At 41.0% G+C, this 13426-nt stretch overlaps 1 protein-coding gene across 9 annotated transcripts in view; it reads left to right on the forward strand.

Moving 5' to 3' along the window:
* The window catches only part of CACNB2 (calcium voltage-gated channel auxiliary subunit beta 2), an 890619-nt gene extending 886656 nt beyond the window's left edge, over window positions 1–3963 (forward strand). For all 9 annotated transcript variants that reach the window (XM_069211768.1, XM_069211763.1, XM_069211764.1 and 6 more), the window contains one exon: window positions 565–3963. In XM_069211768.1, the coding sequence (XP_069067869.1) occupies window positions 565–1044 (480 nt within the window). In that variant the 3' untranslated portion in view covers window positions 1045–3963. The remainder of the gene's footprint in view (window positions 1–564) is intronic.
* The last annotated feature ends 9463 nt before the right edge of the window (window positions 3964–13426 follow it).

Genomic DNA, 13426 nt, shown 5'->3' on the forward strand with positions numbered 1-13426 from the left:
ACTGCATCACCAGTTGGATATCATAGCTATGCCTATTAGTGATTTCTTATAATAGTATAGCCAGATACGATGTTCTGAAAGGGTGTACCAACCAATACATACCACAGTGAGTTATGTAGTGCCATGTGTGGGTGATCTGTAGATTGCAAGTTTCAGTACCAGCAAAGCCTACTCAACCTTTCAATCTTCTGAGGTTGTTAGATTATCATTAATTTAGGTAAGGGTAACACCTGTTAGCAGAGCTGTGAAATGGCAAAGCACTGTAAAATGACAGAAGAAATTACGGTTTGGGGTTAGGTACGGACCTTTAAACTAGACTTATTGCTTAAAACTAAAATCCTTCTAGATGATTCACAAACAGAGTAGTCATGTTGAAATATGCTTGGTTGCATTTCATGTCTGTTGTTGTTCTGCTGCTTAGGTGCTCTCAGTAGGTTTATTAGGTCTATGTGTACAGATATATATATATATGAACAGAAATATTATATATGGATATATTTTATTTGTATTTGAGTCTTTAAAGTTGGAGTAATGTTAATATAAGTGAATTTCCCATCTAAACAGGGATCCCAAGGAGGAGATCAGAAGAATGACCATGCAGCACTAGAACGAACTGCCTCCCAGGAAGAGGATACACATTCCGAACCTACAAAGAGGCCCCAGCATCGCTCGTCCTCCTCAGCGCAGCACCACAATCATCGAAGTGGCGTTACCAGAGGACTGTCTAGGCAAGAAACATTTGACTCTGATACAGAGGACAACAGAGATTCAGTATACCTAGAGGCAAAGGAGGATCAAGGTGACCATGAATCCCACAGGGAACACAACCACAGAGAAGAGATACACTCTACCAGTGATCGCAGGCATAGAGAATCACGTCATCGGTCAAAGGACCAAGACCGAGAGCAGGACCACAACGAGAGCAACAAACAACGCAGTCGTCATAAATCTAGGGACCGGAATTGTGACAGGGACGGTGATGTTGTTTCCAAAAAGCGTAACGATGCCGGAGAATTGAACAAGGAAGTTTATGTCCGCCAGTAACTCTCAGCCTCTGATGTTTCCAATTTGAGGAAGTCTTGATCACAACTATTCCCCATCACAAATATTTAATTTCAGTGTTGAAAAACATGATATCCATCAGTGAGCTGTTATGTATTGCTATGGCTGGCATAGCGATAACATTAATAGCAAAAACACCTGTGTACTGGTTTTGTTCCTCACCTGTGCTTCAGTTATATACTGGCATGGTAAAGCTGCAGATCTGGTTTTGTACTGTGCTTCATTGAGCTGTTTTGGTAGCTGCCATTTGAACAATGTCTGTTGCCATCAAGGTGTTGTCAATGTTTTGAGAACAAAAATATAATCAATGTCTACTAACTTCCAGTGTATTCAGCAAACCAGAGTCTGCGCACACAAAGAAATGTTAGTTTATTTTTAATTTTAATGAGCATGTACCCGATGTAAAGGTTTATTGAAGGACTACTACCTGCTTCATATACCTCTAGGTGAATAGGTTTGGGGACAGAATTCAATTTTGCCTTACAAACAAGGGATTAACATGTCAAAAACTATTTTTATGTACTGGTACTGTGTACTGTATAAAGAGTTTGTAAATGTTATCACAACACACACATTCTTGCGACTGTGTCTGACCACACTGTTCTCGTAGTCTAATGCAAAGCCAGAAGATTTACGTGAAACTCTGGTGAAGGCGTAGATAGTATTCAGGATATATGTAGCAAATATTACATTTGTTTCATTTTACACAAATAACAACCAGAGAATCGCTATAAAATTGTCCTTATCATACAAAACATACTGCTGCATCAAGGTACTATAAGAAACCAGGTGCTCCCCAGTGAGAACTTGTTCAGCATATGGCTTGGCCTGGCACCAAGGATCCATTTTAATATGTACTTTCAAAACATGTAGCCTTACTTCAACTGTACTTGTGGAGAGCCGAGTCCCCTGGTGCTACTATTGCTACCCCCAGCCTCAGCGCAACAATAGAAAGTAAGAGGGGATGTTTACTTCATGTAGTTTATCCTCGTGGCCTCCACTGTCTCCTGAGCAGCAAATAGGAATGTACTGAAAGATTACAGGTGGGAAAAAGGGTAACCTCATTAAAGTGAAATGAGGTGCAATGTAATGTCTGCTTGCTATCCCTGGCATTTTCTTAATTCAATATCTATGAATACACCTTTTAAAACATATACTCTTTTTATATTCCCCTCCAAACTCAAGCCATATAGTTTCTATTAAACCTTTGTATGTATTTCCTAATGGGGAATACAAATAGTGATTTCAATATGGTATTTCATCACAGATGGGCCACTTAACAAAGCATTTGAAATGCTCAAGTCCAAATTGCTTCTGAAAGTTGTGCTTTGCACATGCGCTCTTCAGGTGATACCTATGAGTACATAAAGCATGTAATCAGGCCTGGAGTTATTAAAGTTGCGTGGTGGTGAGCACACTCGCACCCACAGGCCAGGTAAATACAAGGTATTGTTTTGTTGTCTATGCAACTCGTTTGACCTATTCGCATTCAAGTAATCAAGATTATGCTGCGGGTATCTTTAAATATATTGCAATACATTGAGCCATTTATATTTTCACTGGCCCTGCAACATAAACGTTGAGAAGCAGTCGGTGAAGAAATTGTGGGAACAAGCACTTGTATTAACAGTTTTAACGGATGGAGCATGAAGGACAGACATTTAAAATTCAAATATTTTTTCATGAAGTAGTAAGATGTAATCAAATGTAAAATTCCCAAAACGCCATGACCCCACGAATATGTCTCTTCCAAACTGTATGCAGTGCAAACCTGCAATGTTAGAAAAGCAATGCACATAGACAAATAATGTACGAGTATGCATAAGTGTTTCTACAACTCGGGACTCGGAATAGATAACTACTTAAATTGCATGCTTGTTCAGAATTGTGAAACTAATCCTTTGTGAACTGGTAAGCATGTCAGTCATGCCAAGAGATTTGTGTATTACTAACCGTTTCTGCCAAGGTAATAAATGAAGTGTCAAAGCGAGCATGTCAAGACTGTACCCTAAGTAAAAAAGAGGGCAAAATGTATTTAACGTGCTTCTGCATCATATGCAGTGAAGTTCATAGGGTAGCCTCTACCATCCTAAATTCATCCTCTATCTAAACCAAAGGGATTACAGAAGACTGCTAAAAGACATGCAACAGATAATGGGATTCTAAATCTGCACTCTGGAAGCCAGGCCGGTGGTCACTGCTTATACTGTAACATACAAGATTCTATGACTCTACCTTGAGGTTGATAATATTGACGTACGAGAATACTGCTTACGCTACATTGCCTCCCACTACATCATCAAGGTAAGTATATTATTCTGTTCTTACCTCCACATGTACTTAACTCAACTTTCCTTGCGATGCACTGGTTAGGTCAATGTAGTGGATAACATATAATGTGATATAACACATGCTATATTGTGGGGGTATACCTCATACAGTGGAGAGACAGGGTTCTCATTTGTTTCAGGGTCCTTATAAAGACAGAAATCACCCAAAGATTATAACAAAAATGAATCTTTTTACAGCTGAAACCTACATAACAAAAGATGGGTGATAGAAATATATGGTAAGATTTCAGTGATATCTTCTGGCAAAGCAATATGTAGTATGAATTAGAGACACTAAGCACTTTACACCAACACGTTCACTACTGAATTTAAAGTTATGAGTGATATGACTTTGAACACTAGTTGTATGCTTCCATTTGCAGGGTTTAAAACATTGCATTTATTTCAACACTCTGGTCATATTTTTTTTTACAAGAGGTGTTAAAGAATATATTTGTGGAAATCTATAAATGTACATATGTGAAATGTATCTTTTATTCCTGTCTCAGATTTGTAAGCATTTGTACATATGTCATGACTGCCTTTGTAGATAAAAAATATGGTAACAAGACCTGTTGCACTGGTACACTCATTTATTTATTTCATATTCATTACAAATGGGGTGGGTCATGTCCATTTTGTCATTGTCATCTTCCTTCCACTTCCGAGCACATCACAGATGACACATACCCAGCAGTACTTTCACAAAGATGAGTAGAATGTGCTCGTCCTCAATGTAAGTTTTAATTGTGTTTATCGATTTCGATTCCAGTGTGTAAAACTCAGTTGCCATGAGAGTGGGTAATAGATGGTTGAAAAGAGTACGACGGTTGCCAAAACTGGCCACTGCTATCAGAGGTCTTCTTCAATTACAGAACGTTATGCACTGTTCATTGGATCTCCTGGATCTGCCTTACAGTAACCACTGTGTGTGGGAGAGGTGGAGATAAAAGTAGTTAGCTTAGGTCTTGCATGTAATATTGGTGAAAGTGGGCTATCATTAGTTGCTCTTCAGTTGCTTTTAGTTATTTGAAGTTCTTGCTGAATAATTCCGTCTTCATACAATTTCTGAATAGCAAATAGTTTGGCAGTTCTTTGCTTCTCCTCAGAAGCTTGCACTGCAACTGCCTTCTCCTCAACTGCTAGCCTCAATTACTGAAGGTCAGATGGTGCCTTTTTTTCTCTTCCCCAGCCTGGTCTCCCTCCTTTATCTCTGCAGCCATTACAGCCGCTGCCTTTTTATCTCCAAGAGCCTGAGCACCCTTTTTGATATCTGGGGCAACCAATTTGACTTTTAAGTCCCTCTTAACTTTCGTATCCTCATGTGCCAATCTGAGAGCCTAAAGCTCTCATAGGAACATACTGTGAGAAGACACGCTGCCCACAGCTCTGGAAAAGGTAAGCAAAGATGCTCTTTGAGGCAGGTCATCCCTCTGCACTGCTGCCTCTTCAAACTCATCATCATCATCGTGGGGGGATGATCTGTCCTTGACATGCCTCTTCAGGGTGCTGAGAACTTTCTCATTTTCCTACATCTTGAATTTATGAATCCACCTCAGCACCTCTCCTTTGTATAGTGTATAGCCTTGAATTCTACAAAAGTTATCCAACGAGGATAGACCATATTCCCAACCCAAATTTTTAAAAAACAATAACAATGAATCAAAAATAATGTTATGCCTCAATGTTGAATTTGATTTTTAATTTCTCAGCTGTTAGAATTGAGTGGTAACTACTGAACAAAGTTCAGCATTATGTAAGCTGACAACAGCATAAAGCTATGTCTGCTAAGAAAAGCCTGCTGTTGCTGCAGTCACCTGTGCTGGCCTTCTAGCCTGTGGTGGCCATCTAACTAGGCTGCTTTGCATGATGCACAGCCTTGCATCGTGGAGCACAGTTGAGCGTGCACTTCCTAATTTAGGATTTATACTGGAAGCATATCCTTACAGTATAACTTCCTATTCCTAGACAAACAGAAGGGATGAATTGGATAAGAGCTGTGCACTACATGCATAGTGTTTTGAACAATGAGCACATTTCCCCTTTTTAATGGTATTTCTGCTGATCTCTCCAAGTAACGCCCTGGGGTGAGGAAAGGACATTTTCCTAGTGAAAAATACCTTTTGCGTTGGTAAATATATAGCAGCGCACCACTTTGCACTAGCGCTAAGCCATAATATATCTTGGCCACAGTTCTTGAACAACCTCTGCTCAGAGTTAGTTGTGGCACAGGCAGAAGGCAGTTCCCAAAGAAATACATGTTAACCCTTTCACTGCTGGGATTTTTGCACATCTCTGAGTCAGAGGTTTGTTTAAAAAACTGGTATTGTGTTCTTTAAACCAGGTTTCTCTTTGCTCTCTTTGTATACCCATACAATCTATATGTTGTGTGGGTCATTTACTATTATGTCTTGGTGCAAACCCGGACCAATACTTCATCGTAGCCTGAATACGTAATGAAAAATAAGGAGATATTTTTATATTTTAAACAAATGTGCTCAATATTTTGTTGCATTTCTCAAATATACAAAAATAAATCCCAGAACATTACCCTGGAAATTGTTGCCCTGAATATCTGGAGTCCGTTTGTACCAAATATGTATGGGTTCCTTTAGGGAATGTAGTCTGCACAACGAGCTATGTACTATTAGCAAAGATTACTAATCTGTGGCAGAATCATATGTTCATTTGATGACAAATGTCAAACACAGGACTATATGGAAAGTATAAAACCGGTATATTTCCCAAATTCTCTGTGATGTAAGCAATCTACTGGTACAAGCCTGCCATCCCTTACCCTGACTGGCTGGCTGGCAGACCCAATGAAAATGACATTTCTAACATTTATTTTTCCAAACATGGTAGGTCCCTCCAATCCATCTCTACTATGTTTTGACCCTCGGTTTTGCTCCTGTGGGTCTTCTGAGCTTGAGGGTACCAGGCGTGTTTGGGGTGTCTATGGCTTCCTAGTGCCCGCAAGTGATAAAGTAGGTGCAGAACATCTGCAATAATGCATGTAGGAATGTTCTGAGTTTATTGAAGACACGTAGGCGAGTAATATGCATCACTTTCTGTTGTTTATTATCCATAACTGCCAGCAACTACAGAAGATTACATAACCTTTGGAAACAAATACTACAAAAGGCAGTCGTCTGTTCGCCAACAAAAATACCCATGCGTAAAGTTTTCAATTAGATCCCTATAAATATGGTCACTTTCCAGAGTGCTTCCTTTTTTGACTCGACAAAAGTACCTTGTAACATAATGAAAAACACACAAATGACAAAGAGCAGAATCACAGCGATCCTTGACTTTTCCTCTGAAGAATAATTAGGTAGATTGAGGTACTGTAGATAGTAGAATTGAAGAAAGGAATAACCAGCCGGTGAAACATACTAAAACAAGCGAGGACTCTGTAAAATGTCGGTAATGTTTAATCCAAAACCAATATATAGGTGGAACTTGCACTGTCTTTAATAATATTAAAACGTTCCTATGGTAAACACTTGGAAAATATGCATTTTATGTGAAGACTGGAGGCTCCTATTATGATTGTTTCTTATAATGCGTGAGAGTAGAAGTTGAAGACAAGTCGGTTGCTTTTTGAATGATCTCAGCTCCAGAACAGGAGGTTTTAGAAGCTATGGCTCTTCTGCAAGAAATGAGCCCCAAAGGTGGAAACACCAATTTCAGCTTCAGACAAAACCCATTTGACCCGTCTGGCCAAAGTGGTAGAAGAAACAAGAGAATGGGTTTTAATGAATGACATGAGGAGTTGTGCAGAATTCGTAATTCATATTCCTCAAAGCAAATAGTTGATATTCCTTACAGCAAACAACAATGCAAAATTTTGGATGGTTGGGAAACAGGAAGATAGCGCCTTAGTCCTCCCAGAAGTGGAGAAAAGGACTCCAAAAGAGTTAATTGACTAGCTGACAAAGCCAGGGCTCTGACATCAAAGATGTTCCTAAAATATACCAAACACAATTATATAATAGCGTTGTCAGTTTAGCTGATCATATTTTCAAGGTTAGAAATTGTTTATCAGGCCAATAATTAAACAGGTTGAAAACCATATTCACATCCAATAATGCAATATATTTGACACAAGGAGGAATAGTCCTCCTTTACATTTAAATATTATGTAGCTCAACAGGTATTCCCCAACTAGTGTTCCTGTTTTATAACAATGTTTATAGGATATGACCAGCCTATGGGTATATAGAGTTTTGATTTTCCTAGAGCCCAGGCATTCTCAACAAATTTACGAGTCTCTAATGAAAGACTTGGGACAGGCCAGAAAGGCCTGATATTTTCCAAGGCATCAGTTGGATATTGCCTGAAAGAATGAGACTGGGGAACTGATGCAAGAGATTGTCGAGTAACTGTCTGAAGTTGGTAAGAAGTGTTATATCAATCATTCTTCACAAGAGATCCAGAAACATATTTGCACTGGTCAGAAACGAGTCACTATCACTAATGGCGCAATTTTCTTTTGGCTTTTATGAGTGTGAGAAAATGGTTTATTAGTTGGGGTGGTGTGAAGTCTACCATGAGTAATAAAGGCAGTGTCTTGTTAGGTCCAGTTAACGTTTTCAGTATTTTAAACCTTAGCTCAGTCTCTGGTAGCTATGGCACAGAGAAGATAGGCCTAACTTAGAGAAAATGTGTAAAGTATTTAGGAGTGCCAAATCAGTGAAAACGTGAAAAAACACTACAAAATAAAAATCACATTCTAATTTATAAAAATATAATGAACAATATTACACCAAAACCCAACAATGTGGTAAGGGGAATCAGAGATATGATTTTTTAAAGATTTAGGGAAAATAGCACCAAACGGCATAAAGCGATAATGGTAGTTTATGGTCGCGGTAGCCCAGGGTCCATTTCAGGCTAATCGCAATGGAGCATGTGTTGGATACACCAACCAGCTTAGACCTACTCAGAGGTTTTACTTTGGGACTTTGTCTGGAAGTCAAAATCCTTGAGTGGGACAAGTCAGCAGTCTGTGTCCTAGGAAGTCTTCACATATTCGTAAAAGCATTTGGGTTAGTTACCGCTGAAGCTGTTGGTTTTGTTGGGAAAAGCTCTGAGTAGGAGAAATTCAGTTTCATGCCCAATTAGGTACTTGCGTAGGTTGGATAGTTTTGGCCCCTCGCTCATTACTCCTGCGTTGGATAGGCACACCATTATGGTGAAAACTCAGGTTTACTGACCTTAGTAAATCTGGGTTTGCATCAAAACACAATGGCACAGGAATGCCATTGCTCCTCCTATCTCCATGTGGTACAAACTTGATTTCTTATCCCAGCGCAGTCATGCCTTTGTCAGATAGGCTGTGGTGGTCTGTACGGTGTTCCAGAGGTCTGATAGTCCAGGTTTTCATGGGTGATAGTGTAAGTCCAGTTAGACACAGCTTAGGGTCCCAGTCCAGGTCCGGTCCTGTTGGTACTTGAGGAAAATGACTCATGCAGATTTTGGTAGCCATACAGCCATCGAGGAAGACAGCCAACTGACCCTTTACCTCCACGTCTTTGTCCTGGATACAAGAGGGAGCAAGTAAAGCCCTTTCAGGGCTCCTCTTAGGTCACAGACAGCAGATGCAGTATGCTTTTGTGTTTCCACAAGTCCTGATAGTGTTCTGAAGAGGGTGCCTTGGGATGACACACTTATGTCTAGCACTAGCTAATGGATGGGGGTGACTTCTAGCTTCTCCCTAACCAATAAGGTTGAAGTTCCCAGGGGTAACTCTACCCACTTTTGCAGCTGCTCCTGTTTGCCCAACTACAAACAAACCTACAGTGCCTAAAATTCAAGATGGTGAAACCCTTCTCACCTTATGCAGAGCCTCTGTGCCCACCAAGTGGGGTGGCTAAGATAATGTGCAGTGCTCACCTCCATTCCATGGTCAATTCAAACCTTTTGTGGGCAGTTACCCCCCTGCCCCTCCCCCCAGAGGACAAAAGCTGTGGCCTTTCCAAGTGTCACCTTACATTTACTTGTGGCATGGAAGGCCTCTTTGAAGAAAGTTAAGTCCCTGGGTAGACCCCAACTGGCTTTCCTGTCAGGGGAAGAGAAAAATACCTCCCCTCGACCAAGCCGTTTTCTATGCTCTGGGAGCTATGCACTCACTAGGCTACTGCTGTAGAACTAATGCAAATTAACTCCCAAGAGCTTTGGACAGGGAAAAAATAACTTTCTAAACATGACTTTTCCCAAATTGTTATTAAGCATCTGAGTTCTCCATTAAGTTGGGCTTTTAATATGTATTAAAATGTGTGGTTTAATCCTATTTCTAGCTGGTCTCCATCCAGAGATAGCAGAATTAATACTTAATATTGCTTCCCAGTGTTTTCTCCATGGGCCAGCCAACAACAGTGAAAACATATTTTGAGTGCTACTCACCACAAAGACATGTTAACATTTCTGCATGCCCTACTTTTAAATACCATGCGGCTTGCCTTGTGGGCTTCAGGGCCTACATAAGGGTTACTTTACAATATTTAAAAAATGTTTTCCACTTTCAAAAAGAGTTGCGGTGCAAGTTTGAAATTGTAGCTGCCAGGCTACAGTGGTAGTCCTGGAGTCATGTTTGCCTGGTTACACTAGTGGATGGCACAATAGTGCTGTAGTCCATAGGTGACATTTAACTTTCCATGCCTTTATTTTGGGCACCATTTAATTTGTAAGAAAGTTAAATATGCCAGGGAGTTACCCATTTTCAACATATTTTAGGGATCAGAGCACATGCACTGGGGTCCGGTTTGCAATGTTCCAGAGCACAGAGTCAAAAAACAGCAGCATCTGTCCACGAAATGATCCAGAATATTGGGTGCAGTACTTCACACCACTCTTCAATACCATCACTCGCACCAAACAGATCCTAGAATTGTGGGGAGGCAGTAAAGTGCACACAATTTACAAGAGCACAAATCAAGCTCTGCCGTCAAATTACAGGCTAATTGCCTCAGACTACACGGAGGCAAATTTTATGCGTCCTGTATATTACAGCATCTCCAAACCTGGGGATACGAAAACAACTTAATCCCAAGATTTCAAACAGAGTTTAGGGCAAGCATGGGAACATCAACAACACATAATAGCCTTCTCTCTCATTGAAGAAAAGGCCAGCTACAGGAAAACAAGCTTCTATGCTTGCTTTATAGACCTCAAGTCCTCCTTCGATCAGATCCCCAGGGAAAGTATTTGGTCTAACCTGGCCAAATGGGAAATCCTGAATAATTTGCTAAGGGCAATCATAGATCTATACACTAACACCTGGGTTCAGGTAAAAATAGGAGATGGTACTAGATAAATAAAAAGGATACCCACAAAGACCGGTTTAAACAAGGCTGAGTCTTAGCTCTAAGCCTGTTCAATTTATATTTGGTAGATCTAGCCAGTGCACTAGCACATGTGAATAGCCATCCTCTGGCTCTAGGTCCAGAGAACATGACATCTTGCTATTGAACCTGCAACAGAGCATGACAGCCCTAAAAAAACTTTCTGGATCAGCAAGGCCCAGAAATAAATCTGGCTAAAACAAAACAGATGTGGCTGATCGGCGCGAATTACAAATCATTTGCTTGATTTTTAGGGGGGAAGAAAGTGGAGGTGGTGCAGTCATACAATTATCTAGGAGTCCATTTTGAACCCCGACTGATATGGAAGTGTCAGTTGCTTGCAATCGAGACAAAAGCCCATTCACTAATGTATAACTTTAAACTGCTCAAGAAGAGACTGGATTTTCCCAATTTTTCCCACTTTCTCAGAGTCATGTCAGCTCAGTTGCTCCCTGCCATTTTTTATGGGACCAAAGTATTGAGGGGCCAGGAGATCCTTTCATTAAATAAAAACCAAAAGGCTGTTTTCAGTATCCCAAAAAGTGCATACCCAGCCCAGGTTATTCTGGTGCTTGGCCTGAAATAAAAACAGGTAGTTCAGTGAAGGGAGCCTTCCTTAAAGCATCTTGGAAGCTACAGGCCGCAGAGAATACCACCATAAACAACTCCTGCTGGCAAGAAGTGAATACTCAACAAATCAGCAACAGAAAAAAAAAAACTGGCGAAACTACTTAAATCAGGTCGCCTAAGTCCTGGCATGGCAGAAGCCTGAAAGTGCAGTATGGGGAAGACTGCTTTCAATAAATCTGTAAACTTCTCTGTCTGCACGTTATCGCTCATAACAGACAAGGACTCTTCGGCTAAAAAATGGCATGCCTGGGCAGTTCTGTGGTCTTATTCGACACTGTCCCCCCCAAGGATATCTATCAGAACTCTTTTCTGCTCATGCAAACTTCAGTTCTTGTTATATAGAATGGGGTTCTTTGACACCAAAGACGCATGCCCCCTTGGAAAAAACAGTTTCCCAATCAAAGCTGCCGATTATGTGGCCATAAACAAGAAACCCTACTGCACGCCCTCTGTACCTGTCCGGCCCTGGGCCTAGAAAGAAGAAAACTGTTAAAAAATCATTTTCTACTTCAAAAAGTTTGTTCTGTAGACAGGCAGCAATTAGCTGGCTAAACGGTAAGTGGATTCCATACTGCTGCAGGGGAGTGAAGTATTCACAGCTGTTTCACAAGCTGGCTAGGGCCGAGTCTGAGCAATTGTCTGAGTAGAAGTAACCAGAAAATAGAGGGTCTTGGCAGGATACTGATTTCAGTCCTTTTTGTATTTTGAAATTAACAGGCTGCAACATTTGCCATGGTTGAGGCAGCAAAGGATTTTAAGTATTCAACGTTTTCTCATTTCTGGGGCCTCTACTTTTCACGCTATGCGTATTCACATTTAGGCCCCAATTTGCCCAGCCCCAATCTCCCCCGTACTACCCTAATTCTCCTAAAAGCTCATTTGGCCAAGACATTACCAAAATGAACAGGTTGCATCCTTTTATAAAATCAGACTTTTAAAATTATTCACATTACTGTAAATGACTGTTTTGCACCATGTCAAAATATGAAGGAGTTTTTGCTCTTGCAATTCATTCATATGGGTATTATCGGCTGTACTGTACTTGGGTTTTCAATTTTTCTTGACCTAACCTTTGCTTTCATTGTTTTAATGTATTTTAAAGTCATTTTCTCATGAACTATGTAGTTGGTTTTATCTGCCCTGTATGGGCGTTTTATCATTTAACATATTGCAATGGTTTTTATTAATCGAGCAATAAAGATTATCATATGATATATTATAAGTAATTGCCTTCAATTAGGGATCCTTCAATTCAAAGGTCAAACACAGTCTTTGAGATGAAGAATCATCTTGATCCTGAAACGACAGTATAGGATGAAATGAGCCCCCTCCACTGCAGCCTTCAAACCTTCCTAGTCTGACGCACTTCCATCAGGTACTAGTCAGAGGCAATATTCGCCATCATGTACCCCGTTGGCAGACCGTCACATCAGACAGGTGGATTTGGCAATTCGTCCGAAGGGGCTACTCCCTCCTCTTTGAGACTGCCCCTCCACCTATGCCACCATCCTACAATTGCATGAGGGAGGATCACTGAGCACTTCTCTGCGAGGATGTTTCATCTCTCTTATCCAACTGAGTCCTAGAGAGCGTCCCTGTGTCAGAAGTAGGTTGTAGTTGCTATTCCCGCTACTTTCTGGTACCCAAAAAGGACTAGGACCTCCTCCCTATACCAGACGTCCGGTCCCTCAATCTCTTCTTCAGGAAGGGGAAGTTCAAGATGGTCACCCTGGCTCAGGTGTTATCTGCCCTAGACTCAGGAGACTGGATGGTAGCTCAGGACACTTATTCCCACATTTCTGTCCTGCCTGTCCACAGGGGCTAAATGTGGTTCATGGTGGGCCACAAGAGCTTTCAGTTCACTGTCCTCCCCCTTTGGTCTCACCAGTGCCCCTCGGGTATAAACCAAAGTGATGGAGGTGTTCGCAGCTCATCTGCGCAGGTCAGGGGTCTCAGTGTACCCCTACCTCGACAACAGGCTGTTGAAGGCGGGCTCACCTCAGGCAGTCATCTCTCGCCTCCAGACCACGGCGGACTTCCTGCATTCACTGGGGTTCA

The sequence above is a fragment of the Pleurodeles waltl genome, chromosome 10, assembly GCF_031143425.1.
Source record: "Pleurodeles waltl isolate 20211129_DDA chromosome 10, aPleWal1.hap1.20221129, whole genome shotgun sequence".
In the NCBI taxonomy this organism is placed as follows: Eukaryota; Metazoa; Chordata; class Amphibia; order Caudata; family Salamandridae; genus Pleurodeles; species Pleurodeles waltl.